We start from the raw sequence: 24,366 nt of genomic DNA, 5'->3' as shown, positions 1-24,366 counted from the left end.
GTAGCTTACGTGAGGAAGAGTACTTGCAAACGGCGTTTTCGTACTATTATGACCCTTGTCCGTTTATTACACCGTATAAATAAAATAAAATTTTCAAAATGTAAAAATATATCAATGAGCCTATCCTATATTACTTTCTATGGTAATTTAAAAAGACTAGTATACACATAACCTAACATAGATACGCAATCACTATGGAAATTACGATAAGTTTTGGCGGCTAATTTATTTTTTGATTTCGCAATGGGAATAACAGGGCTGTTACCATTTCTCGAAAGTATATCAAAAAAGAGTCACATTAGTGAATTTCGCGATAGTGTAGTTGCTATAGATGCTTACTGCTGGCTTCATAAAGGGTCATTTTCATGTTCAGAGAAACTTGTCAGAGGAGAAGAGACTTTCGCGTATGTATTAATTAATACTATGAATAAAAGGCTTATTGCTTATTTTTCAGACATATCAGATACTGCCTAAAATATGTCAACATGCTATTAAATTTTAACATCACCCCCATTCTCGTTTTTGATGGTCAGCATTTAGAAGCAATTTTGGATAACAGAACTATTAGGAACAAGGTGTTAATGGCAGTTGTTCAATTTATACTTGTTTGTAGTTTCATAAAGTTTTAGGTTAAGTTTTAGTTGTTTCATTTGCTTTGAATTGTAACAGTTTAAATGGATGGATTGAAGCGTTCCCATGATTTACAAAAAGTCAGATATAATGGAAAAATTAAAGAATGTAGTAAACCTGCAAGCAGTCGTCATAAATTGTATGACTCCACTGTACCTGACGGTGAAAGTAGTCTTGCAAATTTGCCAATTGTAAAACAAGCTGATAATGCAAAATTGTTACCTAGATACACAGCAGGTATACCTAAGTATAACGAGTCCTAGCAGTGGTTTAATATATATTTACTGTTTTAAGTTTTGGGAAGAAATGTTGATGATGGTGTATCTCGGGATGCTAATGATGGGGTGAAAATGGAGGACTTAGATCAATTACAGCAGGATTTGGAAAAATTGCTTTCTACTTCTGCAGTGAGACACAGACTGTTAAAAGCTGAAATTGAAAATATTGACCAGAAAGAAGAACGAAGAGAGAACAAAAAGGGAAAACCAGTAGATAAGGTAATAAATATATATTTATATCCATGTAATTCAGGTAACTAATGAAGAGAAGTGTAGCAGCCACCTCTAAAAAGGAAAAAAATAGATGAAAGAGTTAAATATAGGGATGCAAAGAATGGAATAAGATTGTTGAAGCCAAAACATTATAATGTTCCACTTCACAGTAATATAGATATACAACATAAGGAAGAAATACCAAAAGTTACAATTCCAAAAAATGATACCTCAGATAAATTTTGGCTGTCAATTGAGCCATATTGTGCAGATGTCACCAAGGATGATTTAGTTGTAAGTTAAACATCATAAAAAGCTATTAGCTTTGTTGAAATATCACACAAAATAAGTGAAATTACAATTTAAAGAGACTAACTTATATAATTTTAGTTTATTGATGAATTAATAAAAGAATGTTCACAAGAAATAGAGGTAAAAATTCCAGAAATAGGTGACCATTATACTTTAGACTGGTTAGAAGAAATGATAAATCAAGAACAAAGTTTGGGCAGTGGAACAAGAAACACTAAAAACAAAACTCTGACACTGAACCATGAATTAAAAAAGAATGGGCTTAATGCGTATGTTCCCTCTAATTTATGTTTATGTACTTAGCTGTGTATCTTTTCTATTCTAGAATGGTAGAAACATTTTCTAGTCCATTTACTCAACGTTTACTTGCTGCTTTAATAGAAGAAAAGGTAATAACAAAACTCCCTACACCTAATGATAAAAATAAAGGTAAATATTGTACAATGCTAATACATGCAAATAATTTTTTAATTTTTAAACTTAAGTTGTACAAGACACAAGTTCAAGTATAAATTCAAATAATAAATCGCCAAATGTCCCAGGTGCTTGCTTGGAAAGCAACAATAAAATAAAAAGGGAAGAAAAGGACTTTTTTAAGGTATAAATTATCAATTTATGATAAATGGCAGCTTTTTCATATTAATATATTTTTTAGTTGCATTATCAAAATCTTTCTACTGAAGATGACATCCTTCAAGAAATAAAAAAATGCCAGCAAGAATTGGAAACAGTTAATGCACATAATGTTACTGAACTTAAGAAACTGAAGGCAATTGTAGAAAAAGATTTGAAAAGACAAGAAGTGAAAGCTGAATTAGATCACGTGGATAGTCAAGTAAGTATTTTTTGTCGTATATATGTTATAAATTTATTTATTGTATTAATTTTAAAAGGTCTTGGAAATGTATAATAGAATACTAATGGCTAAGCAGAAACAACTTGCAGCTAATGAAGAAGAAAGCTTTGATAAAACATTGTATCATAAACATTATACTAAAGAGTTTGAAAATGAGGCAAACAATATTATTAAAAAGCAAGTGTCTCTTATTCGGGAATTAACTGAATTATCTAATAATACACATCTGTATTAATTTATCATGGAAAAAGGACACTTGTTACCAGTTGAAATAAGATTTTGATTTTTTTCTTGAAATTTACACTTTTACAAAATTTTCTTATGGATATTTTTCAGCATGATATTTGATTTGTGCATAAGTATGGGACTTGTTTTTTTTTTTTTAATTTTACATTTATATTTTACCAAGCAATGTATTCATTATTAAATTATTTAGGCAAATTTTGGTCTACTTTTACAAATTTACAAGCACTTGTTCAAATTTCATTTGATTCATCAGTAAATGGTATTACAATTTATTTTGTGTATTTTAGTTTAATAAATGATTATTAGACAATGATCAAATTCTGTTTAATTTTTTAGTATATCATTAAATAATTACTTAAAAGTTACAAGTTTGTATTTCTTCCATAAAAGTTATCATTGTAATCTTTCATTTAGTAAAATAACGGTTTTATGAAGTTAAAAGTTCTTAATAGTCAAACAAATGATCCTTTCTTAAAAGTAAAACAAAGATAAAATAAGGAATGTTATTAACAATACAATTTGTTAAGTTGAATATTAATTTAAGAAAGGAAAACTTTGTTTTGTATAAAATGTTATATTTTGGTAGCTTACGTGAGGAAGAGTACTTGCAAACGGCGTTTTCGTACTATTATGACCCTTGTCCGTTTATTACACCGTATAAATAAAATAAAATTTTCAAAATGTAAAAATATATCAATGAGCCTATCCTATATTACTTTCTATGGTAATTTAAAAAGACTAGTATACACATAACCTAACATAGATACGCAATCACTATGGAAATTACGATAAGTTTTGGCGGCTAATTTATTTTTTGATTTCGCAATGGGAATAACAGGGCTGTTACCATTTCTCGAAAGTATATCAAAAAAGAGTCACATTAGTGAATTTCGCGATAGTGTAGTTGCTATAGATGCTTACTGCTGGCTTCATAAAGGGTCATTTTCATGTTCAGAGAAACTTGTCAGAGGAGAAGAGACTTTCGCGTATGTATTAATTAATACTATGAATAAAAGGCTTATTGCTTATTTTTCAGACATATCAGATACTGCCTAAAATATGTCAACATGCTATTAAATTTTAACATCACCCCCATTCTCGTTTTTGATGGTCAGCATTTAGAAGCTAAAAAAGAAACTGAATTAAAAAGGCGAGAAGACCGAAAACTTGCTAGACGAAGAGCTTCTGAGCTCTTGGCCCTAGGAAAAGCACATGAGGCTAGACAGTATTTAAGGAGATGTGTTGATATTACACATGAAATGGCATTACAGCTAATCAAGGCATGTCGAAAAATTAATGTTGATTGTATAGTTGCCCCTTACGAGGCTGATGCTCAATTAGCATTTCTAAATACTCAGGGAATTGCCGATTTAGTTATTACAGAGGATTCTGACTTGCTTCTTTTTGGATGCAAAAAGGTAAATATAAATTGAAAGTGATAAATTTAATATCTGTAAAGCTTACTATATTTTTTTAATAGACTTTATTTAAATTAAACATTGATGGATCTTGCATATTTATTGACCATGATAAACTATGTGTTGCTCTACAAATGAGTCCTGATGCTTATAGTTTTGATAAATTTCGTTATATGTGTATATTGTCAGGCTGTGATTATTTAAAGTCTCTACCAGGAATAGGCATTAAGAAAGCCCATAAAGCATTTAGATTTACTCATAACACAGATATTACCTCTGTAAGTATCATTTGAATTTAATTAATGGTATTGCATGTTCAATTTTTGTTTTGTACTATAAAGATACTACCAAGATTGGGAAGATACCTTAATATAAACAATTTAATGGTTACTGAAGATTACATAAGAAGTTTTATGATAGCAGATGCAACATTTAAACATCAGATTGTTTATAATCCATTAAAACGCCAACAACAGTATCTTACTGACCCAGATGCTTGTGGTACAAAAAAAGAATATTTATGTAATGCTGGTGTCTTTACAAATGAAGAACTAGCTTTTCAAATGGCATTAGGAAATATAGATCCATTTTCAAAGAAAGTTTTAGATAACTGGAATCCAGATACTGAAGAATGCAGGGTAAATTGATTTTAATGGATCTAAATTTAACAATAATGGTTTTACCTTTACTTTATAGACGAATAGTATTTGGTCAAATAATTACAAAAGAAAATCTACTCAAAAAAGATTAGATAATGAAAACTTGTTTTCAAAAGTTAAACAAAAAATAACAATTATAAAATCAAAAGAGGTTGATACTAAAGAAACTGAGAAAGAACAAACAGTTTATGATATTAGGCTTCAAGGAGAATTAAATATTTATAAAAGTCCACCATCTAAAAGGCCAAAACTTGAACAAAACGAAGAACTAAATAGCCAGGGGAATGATGATAATGAATTTGTACCATTAAATCCATTTACACAAAATAAAGAAAAGCGACTTAGCAAATTTAATTTAACCACCGTTAATAAAGCAGTTATAGTAAAAAGTAAATTTTTTGCATCTAGAAGTAGAAAGGAGTATTCTAAAGATGGTCGCAAAAGTCCATCATTAATTTACAATGAAACCCCAGAGCTTGGTGAACAAAATGAACCTATCATTGAGCATGAGAATACTACTGTGACATTAGAACACTTTGCTAAAGAAAAGAGAAAAGCATTGTCTAGTGTTACCCTTCAGTATCCAAAGGAATACATCCACAAGGAATCTCAAACATTTAATTTAGGCCAATTTAAAAAATCTAGCAAAAACAAGTTGTGTACAAATAACGTAGAAAAAGATAATTGTTCAGATCTAGAAAATCTGACGCCCCCAGAATCTTCAATTTCTAACAATATTAGTAGTAGTAGCAATGTAGTAACTTATTCTAATCCACAGTATGAATCAAAATTTATTAATCAGAAGGACGATTATGTTGAAGAATATTTAGGTAAAAGTAAAAGTGATTGTAAAAGTACACACACTTTTGAATATAATAACAAACAAGTAGAAAGTATGACTATGGAACACACAAGTGGTACAGACGATTTAAATAGACAAAATAATGAAAATGATAAAACTGAAAAAGTATTTGAAACAAATACTAATTGCGAAAATCTCAAAATTGATTTCACATCAAAACTAAGCTTTTCTCAAGATGAGAAAAGTAATAAGTCAATTTTACTTAAGAGAAGTTCTTCACTATCTAAAGTAAGTTTCATTCTGCCTACATTGTATATTTAAATTTAAATTTTTGTTATTTCAGTCAGGCTGGCTAAAAAGATGCCCTAGAGTGGGACTTAGTAGGAACCAACCAACCCTTTTAACTATGTTTCGAAAAATGGAAACAAAAGATTGAATATTCTAAGTAGTTTCTCAATTACTTTTCTAAATAAAATGTTCCACTTGACATAATAAAAATAAGTAATTATTGTGTTTAACTTTTACAAGTGAATGTGGTATGCAACATGCCATTAATTAAGATACAGTCATGGTGGCTTGTTTTACTTGTTTTTGTTCTAAACTTTTTACTCAAAAATAAATCTTTATATAGACGTGGTTTGCCTTTTCTTTGTATGAGGTTCAATCATACTCCCATCTAATCAGTTCAAAGGACCCATTGATAAAGGTAATAAAAAAAAAATGAATGTGTTAAAATTACTTACATTTATTTTATAAAAACGTAAAAAATGGACGGATCCTAGCACTATTCCAAAAGCTTCTTAAATATACTTAAAAAACAACTTGATGGACTACAAATAATACTTAAGGCCATAAGAGCTCTATATTGGGAGATTGCATTTCTTCAATTATCTGGTATTGTGAAAATACCACAATCCAGCAGTACACCTATGCAGAAATAAAAATTAATCCTAATGCAATCAACCAAAACTTTACTTACATTATATGACATCCAAGCCCATATTACAAGTGTATATAAAACAGATTCAAGCTAAAAAATAGGCATTATTTTAAAGAAATAATATAATTAATTAAACTTACATAAATATAATATCCACCAAGTAACCACAAACCAAATATTAATTGAAACAAAATTGCAATGCTGAACAATATTAACCATGGTATCATCATACCTCTGTTCATTTTGTTTATGCCAATGACCAGTAAAATTGAGGATGCAATCAATAATATTAAATACAGCAGCATGAAGCTTCCAACGATTTGCATTGCTGTTGTAAATTAACAAAACTTATTAAAAACTAAAACATTTTAGGAGCTTAATAAACTCACAAAATCTAACATCAGCTTCAAAAAGTGGATTGTAAAGTTGTGTAGAGTCACCCCCAGTCATTGCAAATATAACAAATGTTATTAAAACTATACTAAAACTCCCTGTGTAGAATGCAATGCATTTTGATCCAATTTTAACATTATCATTCCAAATGCATGGAGACCAACAAGATTGTAGCACAACCATTATTTCCTAAAAATAAATAAACACTTGTTTATTCAGAAAATTAATACTTAACCACCACACCCACTTATTAATTAAAGATCAGCTGGAAATAAACACATAAACACCTTACAACAACAAATCCTGGACTCCTGAGTTGCCCATAGATAAGGGTGTTGTCTCTGATTCATAGATTGTAATTGCAAAATACGTTAGCAAATAAGTCCACAGATAAAGAAATAAAGATAAAACTATACACACACAAGAACTGTTGGTTGCCTATCTAGTACATTCTTTATAGGAAAAGTTTTTCAAAAGTTTGATGATAGATCGAATTCAAATAAATGTTTTTTTCTACTTTACTAGTCTAAAACTGCTGGTAATCTTCTAGACAATTACTTTTTCAGGTGTTTCTATCATGTAGTAAATACAGTTAATAGATTTTGGGTCGTTTTACATTTTATAACGTGAATGTTCAGATTATAAATTTTGCCAACACGCGAATTTTGATTTATAAACAACTTAACTTTTAAAATCATACTTTCGGAACCCCACTACATTAACAGCAATAGATTCTGAATAAAATAAAATGAATAAAAAACTTCTTGTTAAAAAACTGTTTATTTCTTGTTTTAAAATACAAGTTGCTGAAGATAGCACGGTTGATAAGGAACAACAAACATTTGAAATTATATGAGATTGAATTTATGATGTCATTAATAAAAATTTGGACTAGTGAACAGTGAAAGTATGATTTTACTAGACAATTAGTATTAACTTTAGTAACTAAAACTTTAATTGGCAGAATTTAATAAATTAATTAGTTAATTTATATTATATACACATATATTATAAACATAGGTGAAATAGATTATGGACGGCGATTTATTTGAAAGGATGTTAATAAATCAAAACCTGCTGTGTATGCGTGATTATATTTAAAATTTGCATTTTATATGAAAATATTCATAGCATTTGATAATTATTCAAATTATATTACATGTTTAAAAACAAATATCTATATTTTCAAACATAATAGACAGAATAAACGTTAAAAAGGCCATTTGCAGAGGAAATAATTTACAGGCGTTTATTAAATGGAATCACTAAACACCCTTTGTATAGTATAATGTCCACACCCCTCTTTAAAGCTCAGATTTCTCCATCATAATGATAAATAATAATAATAATTAGATAGATACTTATTACCATTTTATGAAAATAAACAGACACAGTACTAAATAATAAAACTAAACATTACAATTGGTCACGGCCACACTTACTCCTATCCACCTGTAGTTCGATCCTTGCTAGTCACTGGACCTGCCAGTGGCGTACCGCGGGCGGGCACAAAATAACAGGCGTAACGTGATAACGATTTAATTACAACTTTAAAAATTACAATAACAATCTTAAATTAAAAAATATTTAAACATTTTTGGCGTAAATTACAGAGTTATAATTAATCATTTTTCGTGTCTGGCCAGCACCATGACCAATAACCGTCAAGTGCCGATCGAATTACCGAACACATTGATTACAAACACCCCGTTTAAAATTAGCATATATGTATGTACGTGACATGACTTGAACTTGAGTTATTAAGGGTTTAAATGGTAGTAGTAATAAAAGTTATAAATAATTATTACAAATTAATAACTGCAATTTGTGATACCAGTAAGTAAATGACCAACTAGAAGTGTCCGGAGTCTTGACGAAGGGCGTGACGAACCACTGATTTATCATTACCATTATCATTATTATATAACATTATAGTTAAATAACATTGGAAGCGGAAGCGCATTGCCACGGGTGCAACACATGACGTGGTAATGCGAACTAACGGGTCGCCGTGGACGAAAACCTCATCAACTATACTCCTCCGTCCTTCCATTGCAATAAACATCTTTTCAATTTAATATTTTGTGTTAATTGTACATATTACGACTAGAATAAGTACGTAGTTAACTCATTAAATAGTTACATCCACAGCGACCCGGAAAATTGGCTGAGCGAGGAGTGCGTGCGCAAAGTGAGGTGTGCGACTCACTGTACGCATGTCCCTACGCAGCCGCCTCCATGCGATGGATCCGATACGGAGTAGTGTATATGTGTGCGTAAGCGAGCAATCACTTTGGGCCGTGTCGGTTCTCGTAATTAATAACATCGTAACATTCAACAACATACGTATTATTATCAATATTATTCACAATAGTCATAATTATACCATAGGCGTTTTAACACTACAAATAAAAAATACTGAATTAAATCGCAATAAATTACTAAGCTAACTTCGACAATATCGATTATGTAAGTACAGTCGCTAGAACTGACACGGCCTTTGTTCGACTCGCCTTTATACACAACTTATATCTCTAACTAAATAAATAACTAGCATATTTTTAAAGTACTATTTAGGATTTGTATTATTCCAAAGTACATGTAGATGAAGTACAAAAAAAACGCAAGTCACACGTTCCCGTACCTTTTAGCTTCTTTGTTTACCACTTTAACGGTTTGACTTCCACTTAAAATTAAATCAGACCTAAACATACTAACAGAATGATGAGGAGGGGAAGCAAGAGTTCGTTTGTTTGTTCTTATCAATTGTAACATTAATTACCACTGCTTCTCCTCGTAGTCTATTTGCTATCTAATTACTTGAAACTTTCCTGATATCGAGAAAATTTAGCACTGCCTTTTGCAGCAACTATGCAAACGAATAAACCGCAACTCACAATTACTTTAATAAAACTACACTAACCATTATATATATATTTTTTTTGAAATCATTATTAAAAAGCATATGCAAATTAAGATTTTAATAATTAATGGTCAAAAAAAAAAAACAAACGCATATGTATTACATGTATAGATATATATATATATATATATATATGTGTATGTACGGTATCAGGATTACTACAACTATTTTATAATGCAAGCATTTTTCATATATGTTGTATCATGATGCATCTACGTAATTTGTATATACATACACTTAGTTACTAAAATATATTATTGCAGATTAGTTAAGTAAAACAAGTCTCAATTAAGCACTAACAAAGCAGAATAGTCTTTTCACTTATTGCATTATGTACGTGTACGTAAAAAATGCTTGAAATGCGCTCATAATTACAAAGTATTAGGAAAAAACGGTAGTTCATTTCACAGTTTACAATAGATACAAAAAGTGACAATGAGTAGTCGGCTGTAGTATATGTATGTAAGTATTTATAAGTAGTAACAATTGGTCAACATTTGTGCTAATATCACGGAGAAGTTTCTTTCATTTGGAAGAGCAAACAGACTATAAACAACATTTGGCAGACAAATCTGTAGTACCTACTTAATATGTGTAAGTATATTATGTATGTATAACTGTAGTGTATGTATAAACCGGTCGCCCACTCGCTGTGGATGCGCTGCTCTTGGTACTTTAGAAAAGCACTGTTGTGATCTAGCAAGTGACGGACCGGAAGAAGGCATGCGACCTTAACCGACGGGATCCAACCGCGACTGAGCGTTCAAAATTTGTCCCTTCTATTTTACCAGTTTCACCTTAAATCTAATCTTTTTGCCTGATCATCACTTTAATTAACAATCGAAACGTCTTAAAAATTATTAAAAAATATCACAACAATCAACATGCTTAAACAAGTAGCTACGTTGGTGGCTGTGTAGTCTTTTCGTCATTTTTTTTTGTAACGTTCAGAAAATTCGGATGATCAGATAAAAGACTATCATGAGTGTAGGCTGGTTGATGATGTCTCTATTGCGGTGTAGATCCAGATGGAGTGCACCAGGCCGCGTGCCCCACGACATGTGGGATGGTCGCGAAGCGCCGCCCACTAGGCACCTAATCATAACGCTATGGACGAACTCTGACTCGCCCGATTACACTTTATTGCTACTGTAGAGTCCACTTGGCTATCATCCACCAAAAAATTCAATCAAAATACGGCTTACGGGTTTTTTGCCATGGGTGGTGCTGTTATCTGATGGGGGCAGTTTGGTCAGAGTGGATGGCGGGAAGGGGCGCAAGCACGAAGCTACACAGCCGTTTCTGTATGGCTGTGAGAAGACAATCGCTCGACGTCTATTTCGGGAATCGTCAACTCATCGGGGATGTTATCAGCATACTCAATGGAGGAAGTCTGAGATAACCTCTTAGAAAGAGAGGTCTGTTTGCGAAGTACTTCGGCTAAGGAAGCATTGCTGTGTTCGCCATACCGAGCATCTAGGCCCTGACGAAAAGCATTTACTACTCGGATCTGAAATGAACAAGAAACAACAAAACACGGAGAATTAAAAATAGAACATTCCCGGGAGTGTGGCGAGCAGTTAGCACAGCCATAATCAGAATAACAGAAGGACCTCGACAGACGGTTCTCCATGCCATCAATATTACTCTTTTTTGTGTATACATAAAGATGTACACAATCAAGTCTATTAAAGTGAACACTACACATCAACAAATACAACAACATCGAATGCAAGTCTATACAAAACAAAAATAAAAGTTCCTTTTTCTTTTTTAAATTAAAAAGAAAACTACCGAAATGCAAACATGAATTTGTACAAAGTTACTTTTAAAATTAAATATTTGGAATTATTTGTCTTTTGAAGTATAGATTCTTTCTTGTTCGTTATTTCTCTCCAGTTTCTTTTTTAAATATTTTAAAAACGTGATACACCCTGTATGTTACAAAGCCAATCAACAAAGTGCATCAACATTTTTAATATATTTAAATCTACTTGTTAGTTTTCAAACATTTTTCGAAAATACATACACACATACTACATAAAATGTCGCTAAATTAAATTTCCAAAGATTAATAGAGTAACAGTGCTTTCCTTAAGAATCATATTTACAGTAACTAAATTATCAAATAATGAATCTATAATTTTAAAATCAATATTTATACAAAATAGAAGAAGAGACAAGCAAGTCCTGAAAAAATACCGAACCTAATTACTTTAATTTACTATACAAGCTCTTTTAGAAGCAAATCTCGTGCAAAAGATAGCATAACTAAAAGCGAATTATGAATGATACATTCTTATTTATTGAACTATTTACACAATCGTATATAAACTCACTACATTTTTTTGCTCTTACTAATTAATAATAAGCTCATGCGAAAGCAAAATAAGTGTTTTTGATTTAATTCTTTTTATCAACCTATACAAATAATTACTTCTTCTAAAAACGCAACAATCTTACTTTCATTTAAAAAAACTAAAGGGAAATAATAACAGGAAAGAACTTATTAAAATAATAGTATAGGGTACTTTCTATACAGTTACAATATATATACTAGCATTTGCTGATAGTGGTGTCAGAAAATGTTTTTATTTGGCAAAATTTTTGGACATTTGATATTTACTAATAATAAAATTTTCGTGCTTTTCAACTTACCAAAAAGGTGGAAAAATATTTGAGAGCACGATGGCACTGTAAACGGACGAAGATTTTGGAATTTAGATGGGAAATGAGTAAGAATGCATGATCAGGAACAGCATGGGAAAAACGGATTTTATAGAGTTTGAGAACCGGTATGTCGAGATCACATCAAATAGTTAACAACCATGCAATAAAGGAAATAATAAATAGTAAGTAATATTGGTACGTAAAACAACCATGTCCGTATGGGATTCATGGTGCATACAGACATACATACATACATGTGCACGAAGGCAGTCGGGATCTGCAATACTGCCTGAGTGAAATGTATTTGTGTGGAGCCATTAAGACATGCCGTGTATAACATTTCATTTCCAACATTGCCAAGCTTAAGTACATTCTCGATTTCAGCAAAGTACAACAGAAGCACAACTGAATTTAGTTGAGACCACATTAAATGTGAATAGACCAGCAAGTGGTTGCGTATTTTGTCGGGTGATTGGGCTTGTTATCAACCCAATTCAGCCCAACGGTACCTCTACAAGCATTATAAGTTTTACCAAATATGGATCAATCCGATTAACATTGAACTTGCAGTTTACAAATAATAGTAATCAATCCAAACAAAACATGAATTTAGAATATTGAACACCACTGAACACACACGAGTAACATTGTTCAAATACATACAGTCTTTACCAGATATCGGTTACTTTGCTTACGTGATTTTGCCCCACCTGTATGTATGGTATATGTGGGTATTAGTATACACTCAAAATAATTGTAAAATATAAAAAACACATAAAACTAAGGGCGTAAAACACAACCTAGCAAATATTTGACTAAAAAGTCATTCTTTCAATGTTTTATTAAAAATTGGATTCGAAAACAGCAAACTGTTAGTATATTAAAAAAAAATAGTAATAATAATAATACAAAACAGTCTAAGTACACTTCGTCAAAGGTTACAAACAACAAATATATTCAAAATTTAAACAGTAACTTCTCATTTTATAAACAAATGGAAGCCTCTACAGTTTAACAGACAATACTAATTCTATGCAACGAGGCCGATACTTTGAAGCAATTCAGGCATCATAGAGATTATTTAAAATTATTAATTTACTGTGTAGTTTCATTATTTTGGTTATTTTTAAAGAAAGCAACTGTATTTTATAGGCCACATTTTAAATAAACAACGAAACGGTAATGAAATTAAATAAATTGAATAAAAGAATAATAGACTATGATGCGCATTTCGTTTTCTCGGCGGTAACTGTCGTCGCGTTAAATTATTATTGTTTTAACTAAATTACTGTTAGTATGTAGTTATTAATTAATCAACCAATTATCAATCAAGTAGCACTCGAAATATGGTAATTAATATAAAAAACAAAAACGTTCAATTACGTAGTAGTAAGTTGTTTGTAAAAATTTGGAAAAGGCAATCGACATATATTTCGGCCGAGCAGTCGTTTTGAGCCATCTTATGCATCTGTGACTACCTAGAGAAAGCATGCACCATGCAAACAAAAAAGTAATAGAGCTGTTGCGGGCATTAGATTGAGGAATTCTCAAACTATTCCACAAAAAACGGAATGTTACCACTGTTTCGATATTGAAACAAGGGCCAGATACTGCAGTCGCTGAAATAGTAGCAAACAGCAGTATAAGCAGTGCCTTTACACAATATTGAAGCAGTGAAACGCAAAAAAACAGAGCAAAACATTGCACACGAAAACAGCGGACAGAAAGATGTAGGAAGCAGCTTACAGCTTGGTCAGTGGAGCTCTTGCTGTATGGGACTGGAATCAAACGCTCTTGCAATTCACCACCTATCACCTTCAAGAGTAAAGGGCACGTTAAGAGTGGTTGACAGAAAGTGGCAGACACATACAATAGACAAGTAAGTGCACAGAATAAAAGATAGATCAGATAATACTACTAGTTCCTAAAAGGCACCAATGTACATCGATCACTTAGACTGCTTTTTTATTTTATTATTTTTTATAGTCTTTCATGGACATAATAATATGCATAGACAATAACTGAAAATAAATGCTAAAATGTCGTTCTGCAATGTTCGATGTACCTCAGTGATAGCACCTTGGGCTCTTAGGAGAAGTACCCAAGCCGATTAACAATCTCGCATAAAGGTTTATCACTGTATTCATTAATTCACAAAAACTTACATTAAGTATGATACTGACTTTCGTTATAATTATCTTATAATGTGAATTTAATTAGTGTTAAATATTTACGCAAGATTGTGGTTCACAATCAACAGACACACGATTGCTCGAAACGTGTATCTACATTTGGCTCTAAGCCGATCAATTTTGTAAGAACAGAGCATCATTATTTTTATTTACGTAATTCGTTGAAAAATAAGTATGTAAGCATATTTTAATAAATGTATATTGCAATAAATAAATGCAGTTAAATGCAACTCAATCGTATATCATAAAAGACCTTTCCTAAAATGAAAACATTAAAAAATATTAAATAATATCATTGTGACGAACGTGAGCGAACAAAATAAAACAAGTATGAGTAAGTTCAGTGGCTTATTAGGTGGTGTGGCCTGCTAATTAATGTTGACAGATAAAAATTATTAATTGATGCAACACATGTATAAAGTAAGTAATAAATAAATGATTATTATGTTATCAATTGATTATTATTAAGTGGGGAATATTTAAATGTTTTTTGTTTAATTAGGTAACGCTTGGCGTTCGACACACAATACAGTTGACTCGCAGTTCTGTAGTACATGCGCTGGGTTGGCTAATAAGTAATAGTAATAATAATATTTATATAAATGTAGGTATAGATATATAGTATATATATAGATATCTGTCTCCATCACCACTAACCTGAGAGTTCTAAGGCTATCTAAAATGCTATACATACAAACTATTCTACAAGTAGTAAATTTTACGAAACACTATATACAGAAATGTAACAAAAAAATCAATTTCAGTTTTGGTCATTTTGTTAGTCTATTACGTGCTAAGCTTTCGGTAAAGGAAGAGGCTGGTGGTCGAGGGCAGGAGCACTATGGCTACGGCTACGATAAGGTGGCACTAACAAGAGCGTCTGCATGCACTGCTCGCCGCAAAGGAATAGAATGCCATCAGGCGGACGGGGGGGGATCGACCATAAGGCCGGGCCCTCTCCCGCCGGACAAGACCGGCACTAAATGCGAGTCTCATGCACGGGCTTGGGCAGCTCGGAGTTGGGAGGCAGGTGTTGAGGCGGGGGCCGCAAGGTGTTAGGAGACAGCAGACGGTGATCGTCGCGCTCGCTCTTCAGCTTGCCGCCGCTAGGGTCCTCGTCTATATATGTGATGTCTGAGAGGGGTCGGGGTGGCCAAGGGCCCGTATGGCTCCGCGAGCTGCGCAAACTGTGTAAGCTGTGTAAACTATGTACCGAACGGCGCTCCTCCAGATCTTCTAGGGTAGACTTGAACGCCCTGATTACTCGCAGCTGCAAACACAGGGAAGCAGGGGTCATGAGCCAGCGCTAGCATGCACTCACTTCTTTTACTCTTTCCTTTCTCTCAAACACGACAATGCATTTCATTGTGGGCAATTAAGATACTACTGCTACTGCTACTATTTTTTTTTTTTTTCGTTTATTTTTAATTTTAACTCCGTCTGCCCACCAGAAACGCTTTCACAATGTATGAATCTACTCACACACTGGATCCACCTTATGCCTTATCACTGCCACTTTCATTTTTTAAATTTTAAGACATTTGCCCTTCTTCTCTTAGGTTGGTGTTTAAACGCCTGCCATAAAGTGGCTACAACAATTCTACGTGAATTTTCAACACGATACCGTTTTAATCTTTATTTCAAAAAAGTAAGATATGTTCAGATAATATTCTATAGACTGTTACAGTAACATGGCCGAAAAAAATATATCGCCACTGCCACAATTTTTATTAAAAAAAGTATAAGAAATATTTTTTTCTTTTAACGAAAATAGCAAACAGCAAATATCATTTTGTTACATTAAACGTCTATTTAAAAAGAAAATTCCTTCGCATTTCTATTTTAAACTACATTATTAATATCCATTGTCGACTAAATTTAGACTTTATTTAGAACAAGGCACCAGTTTGTCAAAAGTTTTTAAATATAACTTACGTGCTTTGGGTCATATCAAATGGCTTCTATTGTTAAATGAAATTAGCTTTATGCAAATGTTGGTTTGCTTTTTAAATCATGGCTATTTTCTAGTAGGTATACTTTAACAGAACAACCAGTGAAGACATTTTTTTCGGCTTAATTTTGATTTGAATACTGACAATATTTAATAAACCAAGGATGATCCAGTAAATAGATTCATGGTTCACACACGTCCTTCAACTGGCTGGTGATATTTTAAAATCCTATGTACACACCTGGTAGACGTTACATGAGTATGTTACATGAAGGTAGAGAAAACGTCTGCATCAAATTTATTAATAGTTTTTCTAACATACATTTCTTTGAAGCAGACGTTCTATGATGATGCGTGTGACAATGTATGTAGTCACTAGATGTGAATAAATCACCGAGTAATTTTAACGTTAAACAACATGAAACGATCATAATTAACTGAAAAATGAAAAATGAAGTTAAAGACATTTTAGGATCCGATAAAGCACAGTGTAACCATTGCAAGCAGAAGTCTGAAGCCACGTTCACGATGATATTGTAACTCCACTTATACTACAAATACATTAAATTGTTAGTTTTTGTGTTATCAAGGCAAAGAAGTCTAATGATAAAAAAAAACGCGTTAAAACGAAGATGATGATAGCAACTTACTAAGTCTCACCTGGGCTGGTTCATAGTGAAGTTTTATTTTTTTATAAATCGACGTTTGTTCATAAATATAATGATACAAACCTATTACTTAAACGATGCACAACCGAAAATTGACACATTATCTCAATAAATTCCTTTTTTAAATAAGCAATCTTCTCTTACCCATTACTGGTAAAAGGATAAAACAATGATCTGATAACTAACGTAGAATCTCTCTTACTTTCCATGAACGTTCTTCACTAGCCTCCCATTTATTTGTAGTAGCTTATTATACAGGTTTGTGAGACGTTCAAAAGTAAAAATTTTGATAAACAAATGATGATACGTTCCATGCTTATCATAGGGAATATTATGTGCGCAGGACTTCCCCCAAAGTGTTGTGAACGATGGTACGTGTCTGTCGTTGATGTACAGAGAGATTGAGATTGCGTCGAAGATTGCTTTGGTGTTAACGAAAACGATCAATTTGGCTGTGTTGTCGCGGAAGCACAAGACGTGTTACAGAAAGTTTTCGGCCGCTGGCGAGCAGCGGGGCGACACCAGGAAAATGTCTACACAGTAACTACAAGTGCAAGACAGCAAAAACGGCATCTCAAAGCATGGCCTACTGCAAGCTACGTACTTGTTTATACTGCGACAGGTATTGCTGGGGACACCCACAGTGATCCTATACCTCAGTTTCTCTCATCGGTTCTGCCGGCTAACAAATAAATCAACATTAAAAACGTCCAGTACTGTAATATTTCAAACTACAGCTGGCTCGATTCATCGTCAACTACGACTTTGCGTTTTTTTATTCGCCTCTTTGGGCTCTTCACACCTTCTATGGAACTAGATACTACAACTTTCAACTAACTTCTTCCTTTCTTTTCTCCTGGTTACGAATACATTATGGTGTTCTTGTATAATAAACAACACAAAAGACGTTAACACTGATGATGAGTGTGGTATACATATGTGTACAAGTAGGAAAGTAGTTAGAAATGGTTTGTTTTACTGTTGATTCTATGGAGAAGATCCATAATAGTCGTATCATAAGAAACCCAAAGGTGTGATGGTGGGTGGTGCAACTTGAGACAACACAGCCAACTTGGGGCTCGAGCACGGACGAAAACCGCATGGCATGCACAGCAACTAAACTGCTATGCTTCGTTATCGTTACTACTGCCTGTTGAATACCTTAAAGTTCTTATAAAGCACGCAACGAAAAGTGGTATTTCAAGAAATATGTTAAGCATGCGTAAATTAATAAATAATCGGAGACGGCAGACTAGAACAAGTGAAATTGCCAAAGCTCCATCACCAGTTATTTTCTTAACAATATAATATAATAAGCTAAAAGATATGTATCGTTTAAAGTATCACCAACTCGTGTAGAAAAAATACGTTTTGTTTTTGTTGTCGAGGACGGTGTGTTCCTCTATAGTTAACTAACAAATACATCTATTAAAATCTACAACCGAATTCAGTTAAGAACAAACACAGTTACTTTTTAATTATTTAAGCTATCAGTAACAGTGACAACAAAAGCGCATCTGATAACCCAATATCGAGCTATCAAATTGAATCACAAATAATGCATCATGCTTTAACACTAACACTTATTTTAATGGAATTAACGGGAGTGGCAGGGAAAGGGAAGCCTCAACTTTTTTTGATCTTACTACCTAAAAAATCCTATTTTCCGAGCTCTGTTCATCAATCACTCATTTACATACTACATAAGCACTCCTCATTTTAAGGCCTATCGATTTAATAAACCTCCTATTGAGGAGTGCAACATATGTATAAATTCACATTGCGTACGTAGCAATACTATACACGCACTTACTTGTGTCTGTAATCTAGTCAAACCCCTAATCCAAAGAATTTGTCCCGCCCTTGGTTTCTTATCTGAATCCAAATCGAACTTCTCTTCGCCGATGTTAATGGCTTCGGTATACTCTTCTGGATGACCACGGCCCCATCTTTATAACGCAAAGAAAGAAGAGCATTATAAATTCAATATTTAACTGCGAAAAAAAACCTCCGATTACTTACGATAGTATCTTAGGTATTTTCCTAGTTGGTATAGTTGTCACAACCTGGCCCCAAAGTAGTGTTCCAAAACCAAAGAACAGACACCAGAGCCATTGTTCCAGGGTCAAACTTCTTGTTGAGAATGCCATTTTTCCATATTGCACAATTACTACCTAATTTTGATTAAAGATATGAACACCCATTTATGTAAAAGTAATGATTTTACATAAAATTAACTTGTTAAGAATCAATGGAATAAACAGAACAAAAGAAGTACCTGTGCAGCACAAGTTCCCAACCATATACTGTAGAAGATCGGGTTCGTAAAAACTCCTTCAAAAACGTTCCTTTGTCCGTGAATTTTCCGAGCGTTGAACTCGTTAAAAAGTGTCATCATAACAAATGAATTGAAAATAACAGTGAAGTGCTGCGTTGGACCAGCACCAATAGGGGCTCCGCGACCTGACTCAATATCCAACATCTTGTCACCTGTCAAGATGTAATATTAAAAAACTAAACGAAAATCAATTAAATGGCGTATTCTTACCAACAAATAACAAAGAAAATATAACAGTTAGCTGGTAAACAGCTTGTCCTAATATATTTTTCATCATGGTCCTAGATATCAACGGCTTCGTTCTTCCATATGGTTTTCTTAATAATAGATCTGGTGTTGGAAGTTCTGTAGCCAATGCTAATGAGGCCAAGGTGTCCATAATCAAATTGACCCATAACATTTGGACAGCCTACGAAATAGGTTGTTTTTGTATTATTAACAGCATTCTCCTCTTTCATATAATTTACCTTCAGAGGACTGTCTTGAACAGCACAGGCACCAATAAAAGCTACAATAACAGCAACAACATTTACGGTAAGTTGGAACTGCAAAAATTTAGCAATGCTATCGTACACGTTTCTGCCCCACAGGACAGCTTTAACAATGCTACTGAAGTTGTCGTCGGTCAAAATAATATCAGACGCTTCTTTAGCAACATCAGTTCCGGCAATACCCTAAAAACAAACAACAACGTGTAAATTGAACTGACTGGAATTTATTTTTGAAAGGAATATACCATAGCGAATCCGACGTCGGCCTTTTTCAAAGCTGGGCCGTCGTTTGTACCATCTCCAGTGACCGCAACTACTTCCCTCTGTTCACTAATCTTACTGTCAATGATACCTTTCACCAATGTGTACTTGTCAGTAGGAGAAGAGCGCGCAAGTACGCGCAGTTTAGGCCACACTTTGTCTATCAGATGTTGCTGAACCTACAAGAGATAACAACATGTCATAATAGTTACGATATGTAATCTTCAATTTCTAACTTACTTCTCCATTAGCGTCCCTAATCCTTCTGTTAAACTCTTTGCCTTCAAGAATAAGGAAGTCTTCGTTCGGTTTTAGAATACCACATTTTGTGGCAATCGAACGTGCTGTATTAATATTATCTCCAGTGACCATTCTAACCGTGATACCAGCCCTTTGACATTTTCTGATAGCGTCTGGCACTTCAGGTCTTACCGGATCTTCTATACCAACAACGCAAAGGCAGGTCAAGTTGTTAACAATGTTTGCTTCATCGTCCCAGTTAGGCTCTGTTTCCGAATGAACTTGGTTTATCTCCGCCTTACCAGGAACAAAGTCGCGATATGCAATAGCTATTGTACGTAAACCGTCACAAGCCATCGGCTCAATTACTTGTCGCAATAGACGTTCTTGCATATCTCTGGTGAATTTTTCCAAACGGCCATCGTGACCGTAAATAAAGGCACACCTGGAACGTAACACGTTTCCCAATAGAGAACAAATACGATAAAGAGGTACAAGTGATACTGCTTGAAAGATTTAAGAACTCACTTGTTTAGTATCATTTCAGAAGCACCTTTCGTATATAACCTGTAACCGCCACCCGGTCTAGGTATTACAGTACTCATCGACTTTCTCACGGAGTTAAACGTATAAACTCGTACAAACGATTCTTCAGGATGGTCGTCACGTACTGTCTGATAACTTTTTCCTAGACCTAATACAAAACCTAACAATGAACATTCAGTCTTATTGCCAACTTGTTTTGGTAGTTCTGTGGGATCTTCTGAAGGCTAAAATAATGATTTGGAAGGTAAGTATAAACGACGGAAAGATATGGGTGTACACATTTTTTTACCATAATACGCGAAGTGAAAGCTGAATTTACAGAGATTCCTTCTATTATGAGATTTCCAACATGTGCTGGTATATCGGAGAATTTAGGCATAGTTTTGCAAAGTTGTTCGCAAATATACGATTGAACGACTGTCATCCTGTTTGTTGTTAGCGTGCCCGTCTTATCTGAGCAGATAGCTGTAGCATTACCCATCGTTTCACAAGCATCCAAATGTCTCACTAAATTGTTGTCTTTCATCATTTTCTATAGATGAAAAATGACAAGGTTATTAATAATTTGGGATGAGAGATTGCTGCTGTTTATTCCGTACCTTAACGCTATAAGCTAAAGAGAGAGTAACAGCAAGAGGTAATCCTTCAGGAACAGCGACCACCAAAACAGTTACACCGATGATAAGGTGCTTGACCAGATAATTAGCATAGGTGTTCTTCCAACCCTTGCCATCGATAAAAAACGTTTTCACGCAGAACTGAGTAATCAAAATAAGAACAGTAAGAACAGCTATTGTGGAGCCTGCATAACCGATTTGTATGGCAAGCTTCGTAAGTTTCGCTTGAAGTACCGACTTCTCCTTTTTATGACTTTCCGCTGCTGGGGATGACGACTGTACGTGATTTTCTCCTGTTTCGGGAACTGCATCGATTTTATTCGAAACGGGGGGCGCAGGGGAGTTGACATGACTGTTTCCAGTTACAGCTCCTTCATCATCACCTAATATTATTAATACACATATTTAAGCAGTGAATTAATTATTTCCATATTGATTGTATATACGATCGAGCTTACAAGCAAGCCAAATTCTAATCGTAACTGGATATCGTCTACAATTTTTACTTGGTTTAGTGTGCATTTAGTCAGGAATTTGCTTTAAAAAAAAAACAAACGATTTCAACCCGTATGTATATGTATATATTTTATACATATACTTATACATGTATAACATTTTTTTTTTTATTTTCGGATCCCCATGGCATGCATTGGCAAATTCCTAACTTAGGGTGAAGCGGTTATTCGGGGTTGCTTTGTTAGTGGGGGTCACACTTAGTGTTAATGTAACATTAATAATAATAATAAAAGTAAAAAATTCACCTGTCGAGCTTTTCTTCTTCCGTTGCTTTTTAGCTTCTGTACAAAAACACATGCAAAAGGAGAACATTAGCTATCAAAAAGTCACACCCAAGTCCTGATATGGGCAAATTTATAACAGAGCCGATTTGCAAAAACGACTAGTTATTTTTACTTTTAATTTTTCGCAACTAATATCTCAATTGGTAAAAACGCTTCTGCAAATCGGCAGCAACAACGGGACAACAAATTTATTTTATTAAATATTGTGGTTTGTTTTAAATTGTGGATATTTTCAGGTCTGTTCAATTATTCAACTAACCATAGATAAGTGCAAAGAGACATATCTAAAAAATTTATTGCAGGGGGGGGGGTTTGGTAAGAGACACAATACTGACTATAATATAACGTTTCATAATGAGAAAAGGGGGGCACAACATTGTACGAATACATGCCGGACGAAATCGCTTTGATCGTACCTTTTTTCATTTTCTTTATTTCCGCTTCCTGTTGGTCCACTGCTGCACCCAATAGGGTGAAAATAATACCAGCTTGAGAATTGACTCCCACTGCGGTGACTAGCATTTTTCCCGAACCTTCCATCACATGCGTACCGGAAAGCACCATCGGATCGAAAGATTCGCCTTTCTTTACATGATCTGACTCTCCAGTCAGTGATGACTCATCAACCTATCACGCACAACAAAAAATATATAAGAAGATACATTTTTAAACCAACCTAACCCACTCGTTTTGACTTTAAGCAAATGTTATGGCACTGATGCAACGGTTTGTATGAATAAAAGTATAACTAGTAAATGACAAGGAAAGAATGTTTATAATTATTATTTCATAAAATAAGGGCCAAAGCTGAATCGAACATGCATACAATATTAAGGACGAAACTGCATCGTTTTCGAGGAACTTACCTTTAAGTCATTTGATTGTATTAAAATGCCATCCGCAGGGAGCAGATCTCCGTACTTTATCTGGCAAATATCACCAACAACTATTTCGCTCACAGGAATCTGAATTACTTCGGCGTGTCGAATGACGGCGAATTTGTGCTCGCCCTCAATTCGACTTTGTAAACCACGAAACTGTCGCTCTTTGGTGTAATCATTGAATGCTGTCACGAGAACTACCACGATAACCGATATTAAAATTGCCAACCCTTCAATCCACCCGTGACTTGTTTCATCGTCGTCAAAAGCTGCAAAGGCACGTGTTAATTAAGTAACACTTGAATGATAACGAAAAAAGATAATAACTCACGAATAGATTCATCTTCTTCGGCGGCTGGATGATAAAATGAAAGGGCTAAGGACACTATGGCAGCTACTTCAAGAATAATGAGAGTGATATCCTGTAGAGCCTCCCATACTAATTGTAGAAAAGTCTTTGGGGGTTTAGGCGGAATTGAATTTGAGCCAAAAACTTCTCTCCGATGATCTAAATCTGCCTGGGACCCGCTGAGACCTAGCAGAGATTAAGCATTTTTTTTTTTAATTTAAATAATCAAACTTTTTGGAACGACAATGTACTTCTGTGGCAGACCTCGTACAACAACGCAACCAATTTAACTAAGTTTNAAATAAGGGCCAAAGCTGAATCGAACATGCATACAATATTAAGGACGAAACTGCATCGTTTTCGGGGAACTTACCTTTAAGTCATTTGATTGTATTAAAATGCCATCCGCAGGGAGCAGATCTCCGTACTTTATCTGGCAAATATCACCAACAACTATTTCGCTCACAGGAATCTGAATTACTTCGGCGTGTCGAATGACGGCGAATTTGTGCTCGCCCTCAATTCGACTTTGTAAACCACGAAACTGTCGCTCTTTGGTGTAATCATTGAATGCTGTCACGAGAACTACCACGATAACCGATATTAAAATTGCCAACCCTTCAATCCACCCGTGACTTGTTTCATCGTCGTCAAAAGCTGCAAAGGCACGTGTTAATTAAGTAACACTTGAA

The 24,366-nt window shown here is 33.8% G+C and overlaps 4 protein-coding genes across 17 annotated transcripts in view; 2 read left to right on the top strand and 2 right to left on the bottom strand.

Annotated features, from left to right (window-relative positions):
* Positions 1-22: 22 nt before the first annotated feature.
* Positions 23-6,046, top strand: LOC108741826 (exonuclease 1). Of its 3 annotated transcripts, XM_025974871.1 has the most exons (7): positions 23-404; positions 455-528; positions 3,646-3,953; positions 4,016-4,231; positions 4,295-4,591; positions 4,650-5,702; positions 5,758-6,046. In XM_025974871.1, the coding sequence occupies exons 1-7, from the start codon at positions 244-246 to the stop codon at positions 5,848-5,850; spliced, it is 2,202 nt and encodes a 733-aa protein (XP_025830656.1). In that variant the 5' UTR covers positions 23-243; the 3' UTR covers positions 5,851-6,046. The 3 variants fall into 3 exon arrangements, with proteins under 3 accessions (XP_025830656.1, XP_018332276.1, XP_018332275.1); XM_018476773.2 differs by lacking the exons at positions 23-404; positions 455-528 and adding an exon at positions 2,955-3,521 and having other exon boundaries at positions 3,572-3,953; XM_018476774.2 differs by lacking the exons at positions 23-404; positions 455-528; positions 4,016-4,231; positions 4,295-4,591; positions 4,650-5,702 and adding an exon at positions 2,950-3,521 and having other exon boundaries at positions 3,572-3,953.
* On the top strand, positions 541-2,804 carry LOC108741830 (transcriptional adapter 3-A). Of its 3 annotated transcripts, XM_018476782.1 has the most exons (9): positions 546-575; positions 636-867; positions 925-1,127; positions 1,185-1,415; positions 1,512-1,702; positions 1,759-1,862; positions 1,919-2,031; positions 2,089-2,268; positions 2,327-2,803. In XM_018476782.1, the coding sequence occupies exons 2-9, from the start codon at positions 675-677 to the stop codon at positions 2,522-2,524; spliced, it is 1,413 nt and encodes a 470-aa protein (XP_018332284.1). In that variant the 5' UTR covers positions 546-575; positions 636-674; the 3' UTR covers positions 2,525-2,803. The 3 variants fall into 3 exon arrangements, with proteins under 3 accessions (XP_018332285.1, XP_018332283.1, XP_018332284.1); XM_018476783.2 differs by having other exon boundaries at positions 541-867; positions 1,188-1,415; positions 2,327-2,804; XM_018476781.2 differs by having other exon boundaries at positions 541-867.
* A 111-nt stretch (positions 6,047-6,157) lies between the features above and the next one.
* Positions 6,158-7,105, bottom strand: LOC108741834. Its single transcript, XM_018476791.2, has 5 exons — positions 6,995-7,105; positions 6,744-6,936; positions 6,495-6,682; positions 6,394-6,444; positions 6,158-6,341 (listed from the first exon to the last, which is right to left on the bottom strand). The coding sequence occupies exons 2-5, from the start codon at positions 6,928-6,930 to the stop codon at positions 6,258-6,260; spliced, it is 510 nt and encodes a 169-aa protein (XP_018332293.1). The 5' UTR covers positions 6,931-6,936; positions 6,995-7,105; the 3' UTR covers positions 6,158-6,257.
* A 3,274-nt stretch (positions 7,106-10,379) lies between these two features.
* Positions 10,380-24,366, bottom strand: part of LOC108741823 (plasma membrane calcium-transporting ATPase 2) — a 38,126-nt gene continuing 24,139 nt past the window's right edge. For 3 of the 10 annotated variants that reach the window (XM_018476760.2, XM_018476758.2, XM_018476759.2), the window contains exons 4-17: positions 24,048-24,331; positions 22,861-23,071; positions 22,406-22,441; positions 21,627-22,027; positions 21,317-21,559; positions 21,010-21,251; positions 20,482-20,926; positions 20,226-20,420; positions 19,957-20,163; positions 19,700-19,898; positions 19,430-19,641; positions 19,174-19,325; positions 18,965-19,100; positions 13,149-14,155 (exon numbers count right to left, since the gene is read on the bottom strand). In XM_018476760.2, the coding sequence (XP_018332262.1) occupies positions 13,694-14,155; positions 18,965-19,100; positions 19,174-19,325; positions 19,430-19,641; positions 19,700-19,898; positions 19,957-20,163; positions 20,226-20,420; positions 20,482-20,926; positions 21,010-21,251; positions 21,317-21,559; positions 21,627-22,027; positions 22,406-22,441; positions 22,861-23,071; positions 24,048-24,331 (3,425 nt within the window). In that variant the 3' untranslated portion in view covers positions 13,149-13,693. Of the gene's footprint in view, positions 11,181-12,328; positions 13,051-13,148; positions 14,156-14,406; positions 15,803-18,964; positions 19,101-19,173; positions 19,326-19,429; positions 19,642-19,699; positions 19,899-19,956; positions 20,164-20,225; positions 20,421-20,481; positions 20,927-21,009; positions 21,252-21,316; positions 21,560-21,626; positions 22,028-22,405; positions 22,442-22,860; positions 23,072-24,047; positions 24,332-24,366 lie in introns of those variants that run through there. The other 7 variants (XM_025974873.1, XR_003231203.1, XM_025974875.1 and 4 more) reach the window with 7 other exon arrangements.

This window comes from Agrilus planipennis, unplaced genomic scaffold (genome assembly GCF_000699045.2).
Source record: "Agrilus planipennis isolate EAB-ADULT unplaced genomic scaffold, Apla_2.0 scaffold265, whole genome shotgun sequence".
In the NCBI taxonomy this organism is placed as follows: Eukaryota; Metazoa; Arthropoda; class Insecta; order Coleoptera; family Buprestidae; genus Agrilus; species Agrilus planipennis.
The sequence above is the reverse complement of the archived record's forward strand: the minus strand, read 5'-3'. Positions and strand labels throughout refer to the sequence as shown.